We start from the raw sequence: 17,615 nt of genomic DNA, 5'->3' as shown, positions 1-17,615 counted from the left end.
ACTTATTACCCACTTGCTGTGGCAGCACCATTTATACTTCTGAGGCCTGTGGGAGGACATCCCGCAGTAAGGGGGAACAGACGTTCTTAGTAAACACTGGTCATTTTCAATTTTTTACTGTTAGCAGATGAGCTAGAGAAATCTTATAGGGAACTCTGTTTTATAAAATAGCATAACCAGATGACCAAGGTCTACATCACCACTTATAAGTCACATTGATATCATGCACCCCGCTGTGCTGGAATGAGAAGAGCATTTCACCTCGGTGGTATCCTTCCCGGACGTCTAATCATGAGAGAACATCAGACCAACCCAGATTGAGGGGCTTTCTATAAAACAGCTGCTCAGTGCCCTTCAAAAAGTGTCATTCTGTGACAGAAACTGTTAGAGTTCGTAGGACACCAAGGAGACAGGATGATGAAATGCAGTGTGGGATCCTGGATTGAATCCTGGGACAGAAAAAAGATATTAGTGGAAAAACTGATGCAATCCGAATAAAGTGTATAATTTAGTTAATAGTATTGTGCCAATGTTAATTTCTCAATCTTGATGACAGGAGCAATTATTCCAGATTTAACACCGCGGGCAGCTGGGTGAAGGGTATGCAGGGACAGTCTGTGCTATCTTTGCAACTTTTGTGTAAATCTAAAATTGTTTCTAAATTAAAAGTTTTCTTTAAAAAGATAGCAAAAATAGAGCAGGACTGGTTAAAGCTGGGGGTGGTTACAGAGGAGAGTGGAGAAAGATCTCCGGAGCCCAGGCCTTGCCTGAGTGACCCCCAACCCTGCTTCCTTCATTGTCCCCCCGCCCCCCGCTCTTCTCCTCTTCTCAGCCAGATGATGTATTTTTTAAAACCATTTTGTTCAACACTTCATGATTATATTTGGTTTTTGCAGTAATCATGTGAAGTAGATTGCTGTTCTCATTTTATACATGAAAAAATGTCACAGAAGTAAAGTAAATCGCCAACATCACAGGGCTAAAAAATGAGAGTCGGGATTCAAACCCCAACCGCCTGGCTCCCAAGCCTAGCTGTGCCCATCCTTTGGAAAGCTGCATCCCTCCTGTGAGCATTGCCTCTGCGGGGTGGCCCTGCTGCCTGTGCCTCCCTTCCTCAGACCATGGAGGGAGCCCTTCTGCAGGAAACTAGTCCCACGTCCTGAGTCCCCAAGTCCGCTTTCTGATATCTGGATTCCAGGATCCAACCATCAGTGTCCCGTTTCAACCTTTGCAGCCTTCAAACTTTTCCAGCCGTAGCGTGGGCTCCAATCAAGAGTGTGGGAGCAGTAAAGAAGGTGGAAATCAGAACAAAGTCAAGTCCATGGCGAATCAGCTGCTGGCCAAGTTTGAGGAGAGCACTCGGAACCCCTCACTCATGAAGCAGGTGAGTCATGTCAAATATTCACTGGACCTGACTTCCTGGTGACTTTTCAGCAGGAATGTTCTGGCTACTGGTAGACTTCAGATATGCCAGCCAGGCCTGGTCTCAAGGAGACTTGAGCTCCTTCTAGATCAGGAGTCAACAGATTTTTCTATAAGAGTCCAGATAGCAGGTTTTTAGTGCTTTGGAAGCCTTACTGTCTGTTACAACTCCGCCATTATAGTATGAAAGCAGCAGTAGACGATACCTAAACAAACGAGCCTGGCTGTGTTCCAATAAAACTTCATTTACAAAAAAACAGGAGCAGGCCAGATATGGCCCATGGGCCTAGTTTGCTGATGGTTGTTCTGCATTAAATAAATCCATTCCCTAATTTGGTTTTGCTTTCCAACCATGACTTGGTTTGCAGCCAGTTTTGAGATGATACAGTTTGAGGGAGCTTTGAGAGGCTGGCTGGCTGGGAAAGTACAAAGTCCCCAGTGAGAAGATCCATCCAAACCAGAGGAACTGAGTCCGAGCTCACAGTATTGAAGGCCATCTTCCCAGGTGTTTCCTGGCCCTCCCCTCTCTCCCTGCACCAGGGTCAGCCTGGCAGGGCTGTTTTGTCTGATGGGGGTCAGTGTGAGGTTGGAGGAGATGGAATGCTGCCTCAGGCTGTAGGCTTCCTCCTGACTCCGGCTCCGAGGTCTGTGCCTCGTGGTTCCATTTGCTCCCCTGAACTTCCTTTAGGGTGCTGTTGTCACATTACAGAAGCTTGGGAAAAGAGATTTGGTTTTTCTATGGTGAACACCTGTCACATGACAGAATGAGACTCCTTTTGGGAGGACAAACTCATAGTTAATTAGCTTGAGAGGCAACCATAGATGTCTCCTTAGTCTTGATGGGGACTGTGGCCCACCTGGGAGAACTGACCTGCTCCAGGAAGGGAAGGGATTTTATTATAAGGGGTCATTTCCTTGAGACTTGTAATTCTCCACAAAGTTTCTTGATTGCCCATTCTGGAGGCTTGGTCCCTCACAGTCCCCAAGTGCTGATGAGGGCTCAATGCCGTCGGAAGCCCCAGAGCATCCCTGTCCTTGAGTGTGCAGGAAGCTCTTCTGTTTCCAGGTGGACTCCTGGGCCAGCCACCCTGGCCTGGCATGGGCTCTGGCAGTGCCTGCTTAAGGCCCTGTGTCTGAGCTAAAAGCAAAGCCACCCTGGGATTCACACATTGTCCATGAGAAGGGGACTCCAGGACTTGCTGTTCACATGGACAGGGAGCCAGGGCTCAAGTTTCCCAGCTGGGCCTGGCTTGCAGGAGCTCAGCCCAGTACTTCCTCTGCACTTGCAAACTTCGTCTCCCTGCTCCTCTTCTCTCCTCCTTCTGAGCCTCTCAATCTGACTCACCTTTTCCTTCATGTCTCCTGTGGCTGCTTTTTTGGACTCACCTTCCTTCTCCCAGGAACGCTGTGTCTCAGGGATAGGTAAGCCCGTCCTGTGCTCTTCCTCTGGCCCTCCTGTTCACTCTTGCTGCCTCAAGCCGGAGGAGGCCACACCCAGCCCATCACCTCCTCTGAAAAGGCAGGTAGGGCTCCTTCCAGTGGATGCTGTTTTGGTGAAGCCAGAGGGGACTTTGATCCAGAGGGGTGGGGTCAGTGGCTCTTCCCACACCACAAGTAGAGCTGATTGTAGATTTTCTGGACATACCTTGATGTCACCACACTTATAGGTAAGAATAACCACGTATGCAACATCACAAAATACATGTTATTGATCCCTTAGCCAGTCAGAGGTATCAATTGACCAAATACCATGTTCTCAATGGTGCCGCTAGGGAAAAATAAACTGTACCACAGGGTATTTTGTATGATGCCTTATGATGGTAAGCATTATTTGCAGACCATTCAAATAGGCTGATTTCCATATCAATGAAAAAGTGATGTTGGAATGGGCCCAGGTGGCCACTTGGCTGGACCCGTTGAAGGGGTAAGGCTGGGATGTGGTGAAGGCCTTCCCGATGCCAGAGTAGCTGAGGACCTGCATAGTGGGCGGGAAGGCAGCTGGCAGTCACGGAGTGTGGCTTATGGCAGGTAGGGCTCCTGGGTTTGGAATCCGAACCAAATCACTATCATTGACCATAAGCCACGGAGTTGTCTGGTCAGCATTAGGATTTGTGTGTTGCTCCCAGGTGGTGGAGGTTGAGTAAGGTCGGTGTGAATACAATGCAGCAATTTTATGTCCGTCTGCCTCACCTGGGGAGCTTTTAAAAAACTACCAATGTCTCATGCTCAGTCCAGAACAATCCGATCGGAATCTCTGGAGGTTGGCCCCAGACTTGGGTCTTTTTTTTTTTTTTTTTTTTTAAGTACCCTAGATGTCAATATGCAGCTAGGATTGAGAACCAGCATTGTAGAGGTTTTGATTCAGGGGCTGAGGGTGAGGCCCAGGACCGTGTGTTGTGAATGAGGAGGCCAGGCAATTTTGCTGCAGGTGGTGGAGAGTCAACACCTGGGGCTGGTTTGGAATCTTACTTAGGGTTGCACCTGGCGCCCCGTTGTCTCTGGTCTTCATGGGGGATCCCTCACAGTGGGAGTGTGTGAAAGGGCCGCAGTAGGGAAGGAAGCTTAATTTTTCCTCTTTCCCAGTTCCCTTCTGTAGTCGTGACGGGGCATGTGCTCAGAGAGCTCAAGCAAGTGTCTGCTGGCAGCGAGTGCCTGAGCAGGCCCTGGAGAGCCAGAGCCAAGTCTGACCTACAGCTAGGTGGGACAGAAAATTTCGCTACCCTGCCTTCTACCCGCCCGAGGGCACAGGCTCTTTCCGGGGTGCTGTGGCGGCTGCAGCAAGTGGAGGAAAAGATTCTCCAGGTGAAAGACTAACTGTTTGCCCTGTCTCTGTCCACGTCTGGGTGACTTCCTTTCTTCCCCTCCCTCCTCCTACTCAGGTGGGTTCCTCCTCCCTCTGCCCACGCCCTGTCTCCCATCCTGCTGTGTGTGGTGAGCAGGCAAGGCCCCCGGCTGCCTCCCTCACCCACTTCTTGGAAGCAACTGTCTCAGTCTCTGTCGCTCTCTCTTTTCTTTCTCCTTTCTCACCTTCACTGCAGAAGAGGGCTCAGAACTTGGCCAACAGGGAATTTCACACAAAGAACATTAAAGAGAAGGCGGCTCACCTTGCCTCCATGTTTGGACACGGGGATTTCCCGCAGGTAAACATGGGGCTTTCAGAGCCCCCAGGAACCCAGATGTTGGACGTCCAGCCAGGCGACCTTGAGTCAGGCTCTGAGCTCAATTTTCTCCTCCTTCCTCCTTTTATAGCATGAGGAGCTATTTATTTTTCAAGCCATCAAATAACACAAGCTGGCATCTAAAAAAGACCCAAACGCAAAGATTCAAAATAAGTAAATACATCAAGAGAAAGGGAAAACTAAGACAGGAAAGTAAACTCAGATCAAGAAAGGCATTACTAAACAGAAGCACAAGCCGGTAGACCCTAGATATTTTCCAAGCAGGCTCTGAGCTTCCTAAGGGTCAACACAAAGAGGAAACAATCATCAGTTGCAGAATCACAGTGCCTTTACCCAGTTGCTTATGATGTTTTTGAGTGGGAGAGAAATCTCCCTGTGGCCCTGATCAGGAAGATACTGAATGATGAGGCCAACCACATGCGGTAACTGGAGCTCTGCTTCCCCATGGGATAAAGTCAAGCCAACAAGAATGGCTTTGCCTTAGAATTAGGAAGTACAGCCTCCTCCAAGCCAGGTACTTATTTGGAAATTTGCGAAAAGAAGAGTGTGTGCTCAAGAGGAAATGAGTTGATAATGAGATCCTGCAGGTGGGTGCATGTGTAAAGTCCTCCCTCCCTCACAGCACGCCTGTCCCTAGAACTTACGTCTCCGCTGTTATCACTTAGTCTCCTTCAGATCTGCATCTTCTGCTACTTGGTGGAGTCACTGGTGTGGGAAGGATGCTTTACACTTCGTTCATTTTTAGGATTCCACATGCCTGCAAGGATGCTAGCACAGTTGCCTGCTGCAGCTATAGAGGCCCCTGCTGTGGCCACCTGCCCTAAAGCAGCCCAGGGTTCTCCTCTCCTAAGCTCGCAGCTGCTACTTCATACCAAGCTCCAGGGTGAGGGCTTTGGTAATTGGCGTTGGTGTCTGAGGCGGATGTAGGCAGGAACAGATTGAATCTGCATGAGCTATTTTGGTGTGACAAGGGAGCTGGAATGGTTGCAGCAGAATTCTGTATAACCAGGAGGCAGATAATCCTTTCTGGCTCCAAATACAGGGGTTTCTATGTTGTCCAGAGACATGGGTCTCCTTTCTTTGCCCCCTTGATTGCACAGGCATGGGACTGCATGATCGAGGCATGATGACCAGGTGTGACTCCTGGGATAACCCTTGTTTCTTCTATTTCTGTTCTGTGCAGAATAAACTACTCTCTAAAGGCCTGTCTCACACTCATCCTCCATCTCCTCCCTCTTGCCTCCCGTCTCCTGATCCAGCTGCTTCTTCCTCTCCAACAACTATTGACTCTGCTTCTCCTGCCAGAAAGGTAGTTGTCCTGAACAATTTGCTTTCCCCATTGCCTGCATGTTCCCAGATGTTCTAATGCTCCACTTGACCTGCACAGACACACATCTTGAGCCTGGCTTGGCTGAAATAAAAATTTGTAAGATATTTTACAACAGTGCTGGATTCGATTTTGTTTTTGTGTTAGAGCACACAACACGGCAGAACAGGCGGCGTACAAAAGCTTGCCAAACAGGGCTCATTCATTCAGCAAGCATTAATCAGGGCCCACCATATGCCACCCTCCATGCCAGATGCTGAGAAAACAGAGAGGGTGGTGCCGTTCCCTTACTACAGTTGAGATGGGAAATAGCACATTAGCATAGAAATAAATGACATTTTTATGATACCAAATATCACATCACATACTGCCGATACTTGCCTGTTTTGTCCTCATAAGATGGCAATTTAACAGGATAAACTTAACGTAACACCGTTCATTCTATAAGAGGTATAAAGGGCAAGGTTGTAGGAATGGAGAGGGGAGAAGACTGGGAGGTAATACAGAGAAGGTAATATGGGAACTGAGTGACTGTTGAAGGTTCCATGGGGGGATTTTGCTAGAGAGAAGTTTAGGGCAAGGGCGTTTTGGAGAGGGGCTAGCCTGTGCAAAGGCAGGCAGGCAGAGCTTGCGTGACATGAAAGGATGGAATATCTAGTGTGACTTGAGCTTGGGAATAAAAGCATTTATGGTGGCATGCAGAGTGGAAGTGAGCCCACTCTGTATAAAGGAATTTCATTTTATCCTCTGGGTCAGAGGAAGCTACTGCAGGATCTACTCTGTGTTCTAGAAGGACGACTCAGTAGTGCAGATATCGGCATGGAGGATGAGAAGAGTAGGGAGCTAACTTTGGTTAAGCAGTTAATGAAATGCACTCACGAACAATGATTAAGACTGGGTTTGGGGGTGCTTTTCGTGTTTCACTTGTCCTCCTGTTACCTCCTGTGTGGAGAACAATACCAGGCTGGGGTGGGAGACAGTCTGTCTTCTGGGAAGCCTGGCCTCTGGAATGAATGAATCTAGAAATGGGTGTGAAGCCTACCTCATGAGCTGTTGCTCATGGAGTAGGTTTGGAGTCTCCCCCACTCCACCCCGCCAACTGTGCTTCTCTGTTCACAGCCAGTGTGTCTGGCTCCCACCGAGGCTCTGTGTGTCATGCTGAATGTGCCGCTGCCAGAAAGAGTGCTGGTCTGTTTCTGTGCTGTTAAACTGGTGCACAAACCAGCTCCATGCTATTGCATTAGTGAAAAATTAGAAACTGCCTCTTGGTGTGTAATTAGGGGTCCCACCCCTGTTGGCCTCCACCTCTGTGAGGAGAACGGTGTAGGTAGAGTCCCTAAGAAAGGAACAAGGAATCTTACCAGCCCCTCCCCATCTGAGGCCCCTAATGTGAATGGGAAGCACCCCAGAAACGGGTAACACAGAGAAACACAAACATGATCTTCAATGCCACTGAAAATAGCCATGGTCAGCATACCAAGATCCCCAGCCACCTGCTGCAGGTCAGCCACAGGCCGGCTGTTTGACCGTAAGTCTCCTGACCTATCTGGGCCTCTTTCTCCTCAGTAAGAGTGGTTCTGGGCTCACGTTCCAGTGAGCTATATGGATGGAGACAGGCATTTTTGTCATCACCATCAGCAAGGTCGCAGGGTAGGCTTTTTGCCCAGTTAGGGAAAGGTGCCTTCCCCAGGCACATACTGCCTACTATGGGAAAAGGTCATGGCACCCTTGGCAGGATGGTGGGAGGGGAGAAGGCACTTGGGCACAGACCAGGCAGTGGCTTGTGCCCATAGTTGGTCAGCCAGGCCCACACCTTGCTTCTCTCTGGCCCAGCCCCCTCTAGCGGCCCAGGCCCTTCAGGGTAGAACCAGGCAAGGCCTTCTCTTGTCCCTGCCTTTCTGTCATCCCCAGGAAAGTCTGGCATGGTCACTGTTGGGGCCAGAACTGCTGCCAAAAAAGCCCCTACACCTCTGAAATACCCTGACTTGGTTTCCACTGGGCATTAGATCCTTCTAAGAGGGCAGGGAGCAGCCTGCCGGGAGCATGCGCAGCTGCTGGGTAAGACAGAGACGCTTTCAGCCACTAGGTGTGTCCCCATCACATCATCATCGCTCCTGCTGAGGCCCTGCCTGCCGCTGTCTCTGGCTCTTCAGGCAGCCCTGCCGTGAAGACTTAGCTCCCTGTCAGCCATTAGTTAGTTTTGCTCCTCCAGAAGGGAGGCCACTGCTTATCTGGCCTGTGGCGTGGCTGCTGGCCATTTGCCATGCTGGTGAGCTCTTGCAAGAACAAGGAGGCACTGAGCGTTTGCGCAGCTGGGCAGGGGCGCCCTTCACTGGGCTGGGAGCTACCCTTTAGTCCTTCTGGGTCGGAAGAGCACTGAGCATTGCAAAAGGAGCTTTCTCTACCAATGTCACTCCGAAAGCCAATGTGTGAACATTCATTCATTCATTCAACAGATTTAATTTTTTTTTTCAGTGGGGACAGGGTCTCTCTCTGTCACCCAGCACAGAGTGCAGTGGTGCAATCATAGCTCACTGCAACCTCAAACTTCTGGGCTCAAGCGATCCTTCTACCTCAGCCCTCCACCCCTGAGTAGCTGGGACTATAGACGTGAACCGCCACCCTCAGTAAGCAAATATTTACTGCATGAAAATCCAATCTTAGGTACTTCAGGCTCTCAGGATATGCATCAATGAATAAGAATTAAATCCCTGCCCTAATGAGGCTTACACCCTAATAGCCTACAACAATCAACATATTATATCAGTAAATTATATAATGTGTTAGAGGGCAAGACACTATTTCCTATGAAAAAATTAGAGCTGGTGGTGGGGACCTGGAATGCTGGGGAGGGAAGGGTGGCGATTTTAAATGGAGTGGTTGAGTGGGGGCTGGAGAGCTCTTCCTGTGATCGTGAGAACTGAGCAGGAGCAGAGTCACAGATAAGGCAAAGGCTCAGGGAGGAGACTGGAGCCCGGTGTTCCAACTCCCAGGCCAGTGCTCTCCTGTGTCCTGCAGAAGCCACGTGTGCTTGGAGGCCTTGGCAGAGGCCCAGAGGCTGTGTCCATGTAAACCGCCACACTCAGGGACAGGGAGGGCTTTGGGGTGGCCAACCCCAGATCTGCTCTCCCCAACTCTACAGCTTTGTTCCTTGCTTCTCCCCAGTTGTGGTAGAACAATTGCCCTATTTTTGTTCTTTTAAAAAATTCGATCTCCCAAGCCAGCATTGGTTGTTAGATGATGATGTAATTGGACTATTTTGACAGCTTCCAACATCTTAATTGTTGGCTAATGTTTCTTTCACAGTATGGCTGGGAATGGTGGAGGAACTCTTAGAATGGACTCTTGGGCAAGTCACTTAGCCTCTCTGTGCCTCAGTTTTTCTGAGTACCTACACTCGCAGGCTCATGCAGGTCACACCATGAGTCCATTTTAGGCAGCTATGGATGGAATGGTGAGTTTCTAGTTTCAAGCAGTCTTAGAAAGGATATTGCCAGCCTCACCCATTGCCTTGACTTCGCTCCCTCCCCAAACTCTGCCCCACCATTGATTCAGCACTGGGCTTTGCACATGCAGAATCACAATCTTCTCTGGGGAGACAACTGGCTGTTCCTTAAAGTAGGTGATGACTTGGAGATAAACAGATTTATTCTATCCTGGTGCAGCTCAGGGAGCTTCTGTCCTAGAGCCTGGGGCCTTAATGCTTCTTCCAAACAGATTTTTGGGCTGCTCTTTTTGCTCAATTGACCCAAGTTTGCCTGAATTCAGTGGAACAAGAGGAAGAAAAATGCACGTGGAAACTGATACTTAGTCCTTGGCAACTTCCTGACAGGCAGTGTGCCTCTGTTCCTGCCCTAGGGTCTTCCACACCAATTCCGAGGATGCAGGAATAATCATCTCCTCGTGGGAACTGACTTAGCCAAACTTACTATGAGGAGCACTTGTTACTCACAGGGATGCAAACTTGAGTTGCTGACTCCAAGACAGGGAGCCAGGGCTCTGCCTTCAGACTCCACTTGCCCACTCTCTCAGATTGATATTCCATTTTAAAATTCAGAGTGGTGCTGTGGGTTTCTTGGCCTGAATGGTCAGAGGGAGTCTTAAGGGCTCTCACAGGGGGCTCAGATCCTTGGCATAGTCTGTGTTTCCAGGCTGTGGACTGTGAGACCTATGCCCAGTTTTATGTCCCCAGCACCATCCCATCAAACCAGCCCTCTTCTGTGATCTCGGCTCCCTATCAGCCATTAGTTAGTTTTGCTCTTCCAGAAGGGAGGCCACTTTGCTGATCTGGCCCATGGGATGGCTATTGGCTGCTGGCTGTTTGCCATGCTGGTGAGCTCTTGCAAGAACAAGAAGGCACTGGGCGTTTGCACAGCCGGGCAATCGGAGTGGGGCGGGGGGCGGGGGGTGGCCTTCACTGGGCTAGGAATTGCCCCTCAGTCCTCCAGGGTCAGAAGAGCACTGAGCATTTTAAAAGGAGCTTTCCCTACCCTTGGGGGTGTTTGTTTTAAAACTGGATTTGCAGGGTTTACTCTAGAGATTTGCATAGTAGAAGGAAACAGGGAAATGCTGGGAAGTTTTGTCTGGGGCAATCTGCCTTTGATCTGCTAGGAGGATAAATCTCAGGGACAGGTCTCAAGGCTGCCTCCAACCTCACTGTTCCTCCTCCTATCCTGGGAATAGAGCTAGGCAACCTTTTGGAGGTCTCCTGTGTGCATCCCAGCCTGGGGGGTTTTAATTTGCAGAGTGCTGGTATGGAAGAAGGATGTGAGTTTCAAATCAGACTTGAGTTCAGAGAACAAATTACTCACTGTGTGGCCTTGGACAAGTTTGTGAACCTCTCTGAGCATTAGTTTCTTAACCTATAAAATGGGGAAGAAAGCAGCTACTCCTGAGGGTAACTGGAACACTGCGATGTCCTAACCTATGCAAAATTCCTGAAGTGTCCTGTAAAGCTTCTCTTTCCCCAGTGGAAGAGAATTCTGAAAGAAATCTTATTTACCTAAAATGCATGTTGATCCCTCTCTTTCTAAAGGAAAAGAAGTCACCTTCAGGGTTCCATTTTCATCCCAGCCATTTGAGAACAGTGCGTCCTCAGGTGAGTTAGAGCCTCCCTGAACTTTAGCTGCCTCACCTGCAAAGGGGGATTATCAGACCCACCTGCAGGGCTCTGGGAGTTAAGCGCAATGATCAGCAGCACAGTGCCTGGCACCAGGGGATGAAGGTGGGCAGACATGTGCTTGTACTGGGAGCTCACAGCCCCTAAGGCCTGCCTGCGTCTTAGCTCTGAACTTGTAATTTCCAGACATCCTTGAACATAGTGATTTCAGTTCTTTGCCTGCCCTCCTACCCCCAGCCCTGGGCATATGGCTGAGGAATCAGGTCCAACAGGCTGTCCTCTGATGTCTTCTCATCCAGGGACTCCTCAGTGAGGATGTCCTTGCCCAAGTGGACCCAGCAGACCCCCTCTGGCCCTACCTGTCAAAAGCTCCCCTTCCTATGAGCCCTCCGTTCTGAGGCCCTGCACATTCTGCTCTCACCGCTGCCTTACCCACGTGGACTTGCTCGATGCTCCTGGCAGGCTGTGTGGTTGCAGGTGGCCAAACTCAGTAGAGAAGTGCAGCTGGGACACCTGGTAATCCTGGCTCAGTTCCAGGTGCAGGGAGGACCGTTTCCATTGTTCTCACACAAACAGGGCCCAGAGCCTGCTTTTTCCTGCATTCACGGTATCTGCCTTGTGCCAAGAATGTCGAGGTGAATAAGACAGGTCACTCAGGGAGTGCAAACTGAGGGGGAGATGGGCCAGCTCGGTGCAGTGTGAGGAACGCTCTGATATCCAGACGAGGACCATCATATTCTACGCTGGGGTCACAGGATCACTTGGTTGGAAAAGGCCTCTTTGTAGAGGTCTAGCCATCTTCTGCAGTCTCTGGCATGGGTGCGTGTGAAAACAGCTGCGTCACCATGTTTCTATCTAGATTGGCTCGGGGAGAGGAGGCAGGGAGCTCGTCCTGTGTGGGCCATGCCATTCTTGTGCAGCAGAAAGTGATTTAAGACAAGAGAGAAGTCCTAAAACATGGAAATGCAACGCTGCACAAATGACCGTGCTTTGTTTTAATTTTTGTGGTTATGTAGTAGGTGTATATATGCATGGGGTATGTGGTATTTGAATACAGGCATTCAATGTGAAATAAGCACATCACAGAGAATGGGGTATCCATTCCCTCAAGCATTTATCCCAGTGGCCGTGCTTTGGACTCACTATCTGCCGAGTGCCTCCTGCATGGCCCAGGTTCTTTCAGGAGTCTTTTCTGCAGCCCTGCAAGGTTGGTGGTGGTCTCTCCATTTTACAGATGAGGAAGCTGAGGCTCACAGAAGGGAAATGGCATATGTTGCAAGATGATTGCCCTCCTGAAATGTTCTAATTAATTTGCTGAAAAATAATTAGAATTCAAAAGGGGGGAAAGGTAATGAAATTACCCAAATTCTTGAAAATTACAAGAATATTGAAGGATGTATAAAGGGTTGCAAAAGCAGTCCCTTTGAAATTACTAATTCTTAAATTACTAATTACTAAAATTAAATTACTAATTACTAAAAAGCAGACTTCAAAATTACTAATTCTTAAAAAACTGGTGGCTGGAACATGATCATCTCTGACCAGATCATCAGATTGCCCAACTTTGCATTCAGATGAATTGTTCCCAGCCTAATCATAAGCTCTTCTCTTGACCAGCCTCCCCAGGAGCCTGGTGGCTTGCCATCAATGCGTGCTTCTCTTTGGTAGGAACCACTGGCTCTAACCCTGAGGTCCGCACCAGGATGACTTATCTGGGATTTCTCCATGAGTTGAGCATTTATTTCTCAGGATCCTGAGAACCTGGTGATTCCCCCAGTTGACTAGAGCAGTGCTACTCAAAGTGTGGTCCACAGGCAGGGACTGGGCTATAATCCCATGATAGCAAGTGAGAGAGGGTTAAGTGTTGGAAACTTGTAGAACCATTTGATATTGCCACACATTCAAGTGTGTGATCGTATTTCTAGTTTATTTTCTTTGTATCTGGAAATAACCAGCCGTAATGGATTAAATATTTAAAAAAGAAAAAAACCTGTCATTAGCCGCAGGTAGTTTGAGGAGCAATGAGCTAGCAAAAGCCAGTTAGTTATATCCTCACTCTGAGAGCCGGTAAGGCCGTCCTGCTGTCAGGAAATAGAAGATAACCCTTGATGCCCAGGGCAACATTCACCTTCACATTGGCCTTTGGGGTGGGCTTCAAAGGCTCTCCCCTCATCCCGGAAGACAAGTTCTCCATCACCTCATTTCCCTGTGACCTCTCAAAGAAGTACTGGTCTACCTCTTGGTGATTCTGGAATACATTTCATCAGGTTGGGAAGGGCAAGTAGGAGACCCAGTACTGATTTCCTCAAGGGTGTTTTCATTTTACTTTAAAAAAAAAAAAAAAAGAATACCACCCTCTCAGGGTGGATGTGTGGGTGCCACAGGGAGAAAGAGGGCTTTTGGACCTAGCGATAGGTGGAACCAGGTGTGGTCTTCACCCTGGATCCCCTGCCCAGATGACCCAGACTGTGCCCTGTGCTGTGGGACAATGGAGCAGCTCTGCAACTGCTCAGTTTTGGCAGTACCTCCTAGCAACCTCGCAGCCCTCTGCATGCTTCAGTAATGCCTCCCCAAGTCAGGATTGCTCAGAAGCTCAGTGCACAAAGTGCTTATTAGCTAAGTGGTTAATAAGATCTCATTAGGGATTTGTATTAAAAGCTCCAGAAAGTATAGTCTCTGCTTATTCAGGGAAGGCAGTAATTGTGCATGGGTATCTTGGCATCACTGTGGTGCCTTTCTGGGAGAATACTGTGGAGCCAGTTCACACACTGGGCCAGTGGAAGCAGTCACACAAGGGGCTGGGCAGGCGGTGTTAAGAGTATAACTCACCTCCCTGCCTTTCCTCCCCTCTTTATTTTGATAAAAGCCCAGGAAGTCCTTTGTATCCCCTATCTGAGCGGTCAAGTTGGGGGTCCCAGCAGGGGATGGAACATCAGGCAAACAATGACTTATTGTCCTGAGCTGATACACCTGAACCTTTCTTGGAAGCAGGGGCTAAATTTCTTGGCATTTGTGGCCTCCTGGAAATGGCCGACAGTGTGCTTGGAAGCAGAATCCTAATCCCTCCCAGGCTGGGCCACAGTAGAGGTGAGGGTGGAAGGGGGTGCCAGGCCTGACAGCTGTTCCCAAGAAATGGCAGGCTTGGTAAATTCTGATGAGGTCCTGTCTGTCTAAGTTCAAGGGATCAGACACTCCCAGCAAGCATGCATCCAGGTCCTCTGCAGGCCCCAAAGCCACACACATGGTCTGGAGTGACCATTTCAAAGTTGCTGTAATGTTGGGCTTCCTAATGAGAAAGGGAGCAAGGGGCTCCTGGGCTTTGTTCACACCAGCCTGCCAGGCACTCCTTTTCTTGCTCAGCCCTATATAGTGCCTGCGCTTTTGCTGGAAGCCAGGGAGTTAGCCTTAGGCCCCAAGGATGGGCACTGCTACCAGGAATAGGGGAGCTGCGGTGAGCCTGTCATCTGCTTTGCAGTTCCCTGGACTCCCTGCTTTATATTTGAGGCTTTCTCTTATCAGTTTAGATGTGGCCACCCAAGGGCAGTCTTGGGTTTTGATGGAGCTCATCATTTCACCCACACACAAGTTACTGTTATTTGGTGGGGTGATGGCTATCAACTCTTGCCCAGAGGCCCTGCAGCCTCCATTGCTGTTCTCGCTGGCCACAACTCCCAGAGGCTCGGTTCAGAAGCTGGGGAGGACCTAGAGCTTCCCTCCCTCTACGATCTTGGTATCAGGAGCAGTGTTTCTAGAATCTCGTGCTCTATGTATTTGCCTCCCCCAAGAAGAGACTGCAGCAATACCAGGGTGGGCTTCCAGAGTTGGGGGTGAGGGGTGAAGGGGAGAGCAAGCTGTGGTTTGCAGAAGCTGGTATGTGTAATTGTGCCATGCTCTTTAGGCTGTCAGCTTCCACCCCTTCCCCAGCTCTTTGACACGTTGGTGGGGGTCTAGGCATTTGTAGGTGCCCTCAGGAGCACAGGCACGCATGGCCTGTCACTGGGCCGTGCACCCCATGGCCCATGCAGAGCTGCTGCCTCCCTGTCTCCAAGCTGACCTTGCCCGGCGCTGGCTCTGGAGCCTGCTGCAGTCCCCATCCTGTCCCACCTGCCCAGTATGTGCTCATTCCACATACTGCTGCTGTTGGCAGGGTGGGCTGTGGTCCTGCTTGGAGGGACCTAGGAGCTTCAAGGCAGGCTGGGGCAGGCTGAATCTAGAGGAGGGAAGTGAGGGAGGAATCAAGGTATAAGAAAAAAACAAAAGTGCTTCTCTCCACTCTCACACCACTCACCTTTGGTCACCAAATAGAGTGGGGATGTTTCTCCCCACCAACAAAATCTATAAATGGAAATGTTTTCCCTGAGTTCTGCGAGCCATCCTTGCAAATTAGTTAAAACTGAGGAGGGAAACATGGTTACTGGTTTATTATACAGGATCTTATCAAGGATACAGAGGAACAGCCAGGTGAGGAGAGGCACAGGGCAGGGCATGTGGGAAAGGGTGGGCGCCTCCACGCCCTCTCTGGGGCACTGCCCTTCAGGGTCCTCTACATGGTCCGCCCTCCAGAAGCTCCAAACCCTATCCCTTTTGGTTTCTATGGAGGCTCCGTTATGAAGGCATGATCGATTACATCATTGGCTGTTGGTGATTAACTCAACCTTCAGCCCCTCTGACCTCACAGGTCAGTGTATGGGACTGAAAGTTCCAACCCTTTAATCACAGGGTTGGTTCCCCTGGCAACCAGCCCCATCCTGAAGCTATCCAGGAGCTCAAGAGTCACTTCATTCCAGCAAAGGATGCTCCTGTCACGCAGGAAATCCCAAGGGATTTAGGAGCTCTGCGTCAGATGCTGCTGTCACTCAGGAAGGTACAAAGGTTTTAGGAGCTCTGCCTCAGGAACCAGGGGGCAGAGTCCAAATACGTATTTCCGATGATATCACGATATCACACAAGGTAGTCCTGGCCGAGAACCTGCTCAGTGCCAGGTGCTAGGACACACATTCTCTCGCCCAGCCCTTCCCACAAACTCAGGAGACAGGTATAGCTGTCCCCATTTTACTAAATGAGGAACTGAGCTCGGAAGTTCTGTGCTTTATGCCAAGTCTCAGCACTGGCCTGTGGTAGAGCTGGGACCGTACCCTTCCCCTGGTCTTTCTGGTCCCTGAGCGGCTGCCTGCGGCCCCCCAGGGGCAAGGGGTCTCTGAAAGAGGGTGGCCACAGTGTGGCAGTCTACCTTTCTGTCTGAGGGGACTTGGCTCCTGACTTTCTTCTCTTTGCTTGGCTTATCTGACTCGTAGGTTTTGGGGGCTTTTGGGTAATGATTGGGTCTGAGCACCACATTTACCCCATCCCCCTGCTAAGTAAAGCTGTGAATGCCCCAGGGCTGGGGGGCAGGAGACCAGAGTACAGTCTGGAATCTTAGATTTATTTGCTAAGTGGCCTCAGATAGACCCTTCCTTTCTCTGGGATTCATGTACGCATCTGTGCAGTGAGAGGCTCGGGAACTGCGGAAGGCCTTGCACCCCGCAGTGGATGTAACAGTCCTGTGGCCCACCCAGGACTAAAAGGCTTTTGGTTTTGAATCTTTTTTTTCCCCAAATTTTTTTATTGTGTTAAAATATACATAACATAAAAATTACCACCTTAACCTTGTTTTTTTTTCTTTGAGACAGTGTTTTACTCTTGTTGCTCAGGCTAGAGTGCAATGGCATGATCTCAGCTCACCGCAACCTCTGCCTCCCAGGTTCAAGTGATTCTCCTGCCTCAGTCTCCCAACTAGCTGGGTTTACAGGCATGCGCCACCGCCCTGGCTAATTTTGTATTTTTAGTAGAGATGTGATTTCTCCATGTTGGTCAGGCTGGTCTTGAACTCCCGACCTCAGGTAATCCGCCCATCTCGGCCTCCCAAAGTGCAGGGATTACAGGCATGAGCCACCACCAGCCTTAACCATTTTTTAAGGATATAGTTTAATGGTATTAAATACATCCTTCGTGTGCAACCCTCACCATCCTCCCACTCCAGAACTCTTAGTTATTGTCAAACTGGAACTCTGTACCCATTAAACAACAGCAACCACTGTTCTACTGCCTGTCTCTATGATTTTGACTACTCTAGGTACCACATGTAAGTGGAATCCTACAGCATTTGTGTTTTCGAGGCCACAGAGTTTTATTTATTTCATTTTCTCCATCTCCAGAATCCCCGCGGTCTGCTCCTGTCTGGTTTTGCTTCTCCTGGGTCGTGGGGTGCTATTTGCATGTGGGTGAGGAGCCCTCTCCCCATCCATCCTGCTCGTGTTTCCCTCCTGGGTGCTAACTGGCCTCTACCTTTGTCTCTGTCTGCCTCTGCTCTTGGTTAGCTGACGGTAGGGAAAGTGTCCAGCGGAATAGGGGCTGCAGCTGAAGTCCTGGTCAATCTGTACATGAATGATCACAGACCTAAGGCCCAGGCCACCTCTCCAGACCTGGTAAGGACATGCACCCCCAGCCTTCACCCACAGACACTGGCTCTGGTATCCCAAGGCGGGCACATGGGATGCGGAGAGGATGCTCTAGCCCTTCCGAGGCTCCT

The 17,615-nt window shown here is 49.7% G+C and overlaps 1 protein-coding gene across 4 annotated transcripts in view; it reads left to right on the top strand.

Moving 5' to 3' along the window:
• The window catches only part of MICAL2 (microtubule associated monooxygenase, calponin and LIM domain containing 2), a 126,896-nt gene that overhangs the window by 101,375 nt on the left and 7,906 nt on the right, over positions 1-17,615 (top strand). For 2 of the 4 annotated variants that reach the window (XM_011954274.1, XM_011954275.1), the window contains exons 16-22: positions 1,235-1,384; positions 2,823-2,945; positions 4,006-4,224; positions 4,461-4,562; positions 5,785-5,910; positions 10,964-11,026; positions 17,404-17,511. In XM_011954274.1, coding sequence (XP_011809664.1) covers positions 1,235-1,384; positions 2,823-2,945; positions 4,006-4,224; positions 4,461-4,562; positions 5,785-5,910; positions 10,964-11,026; positions 17,404-17,511 — 891 coding nt within the window. The remainder of the gene's footprint in view (positions 1-1,234; positions 1,385-2,822; positions 2,946-4,005; positions 4,225-4,460; positions 4,563-5,784; positions 5,911-10,963; positions 11,027-17,403; positions 17,512-17,615) is intronic. The other 2 variants (XM_011954276.1, XM_011954277.1) reach the window with 2 other exon arrangements.

Source organism: Colobus angolensis, unplaced genomic scaffold (genome assembly GCF_000951035.1).
Source record: "Colobus angolensis palliatus isolate OR3802 unplaced genomic scaffold, Cang.pa_1.0 Scaffold380, whole genome shotgun sequence".
Taxonomy (NCBI): Eukaryota; Metazoa; Chordata; class Mammalia; order Primates; family Cercopithecidae; genus Colobus; species Colobus angolensis.
This window is presented reverse-complemented; position numbering and strand designations above follow the sequence as displayed.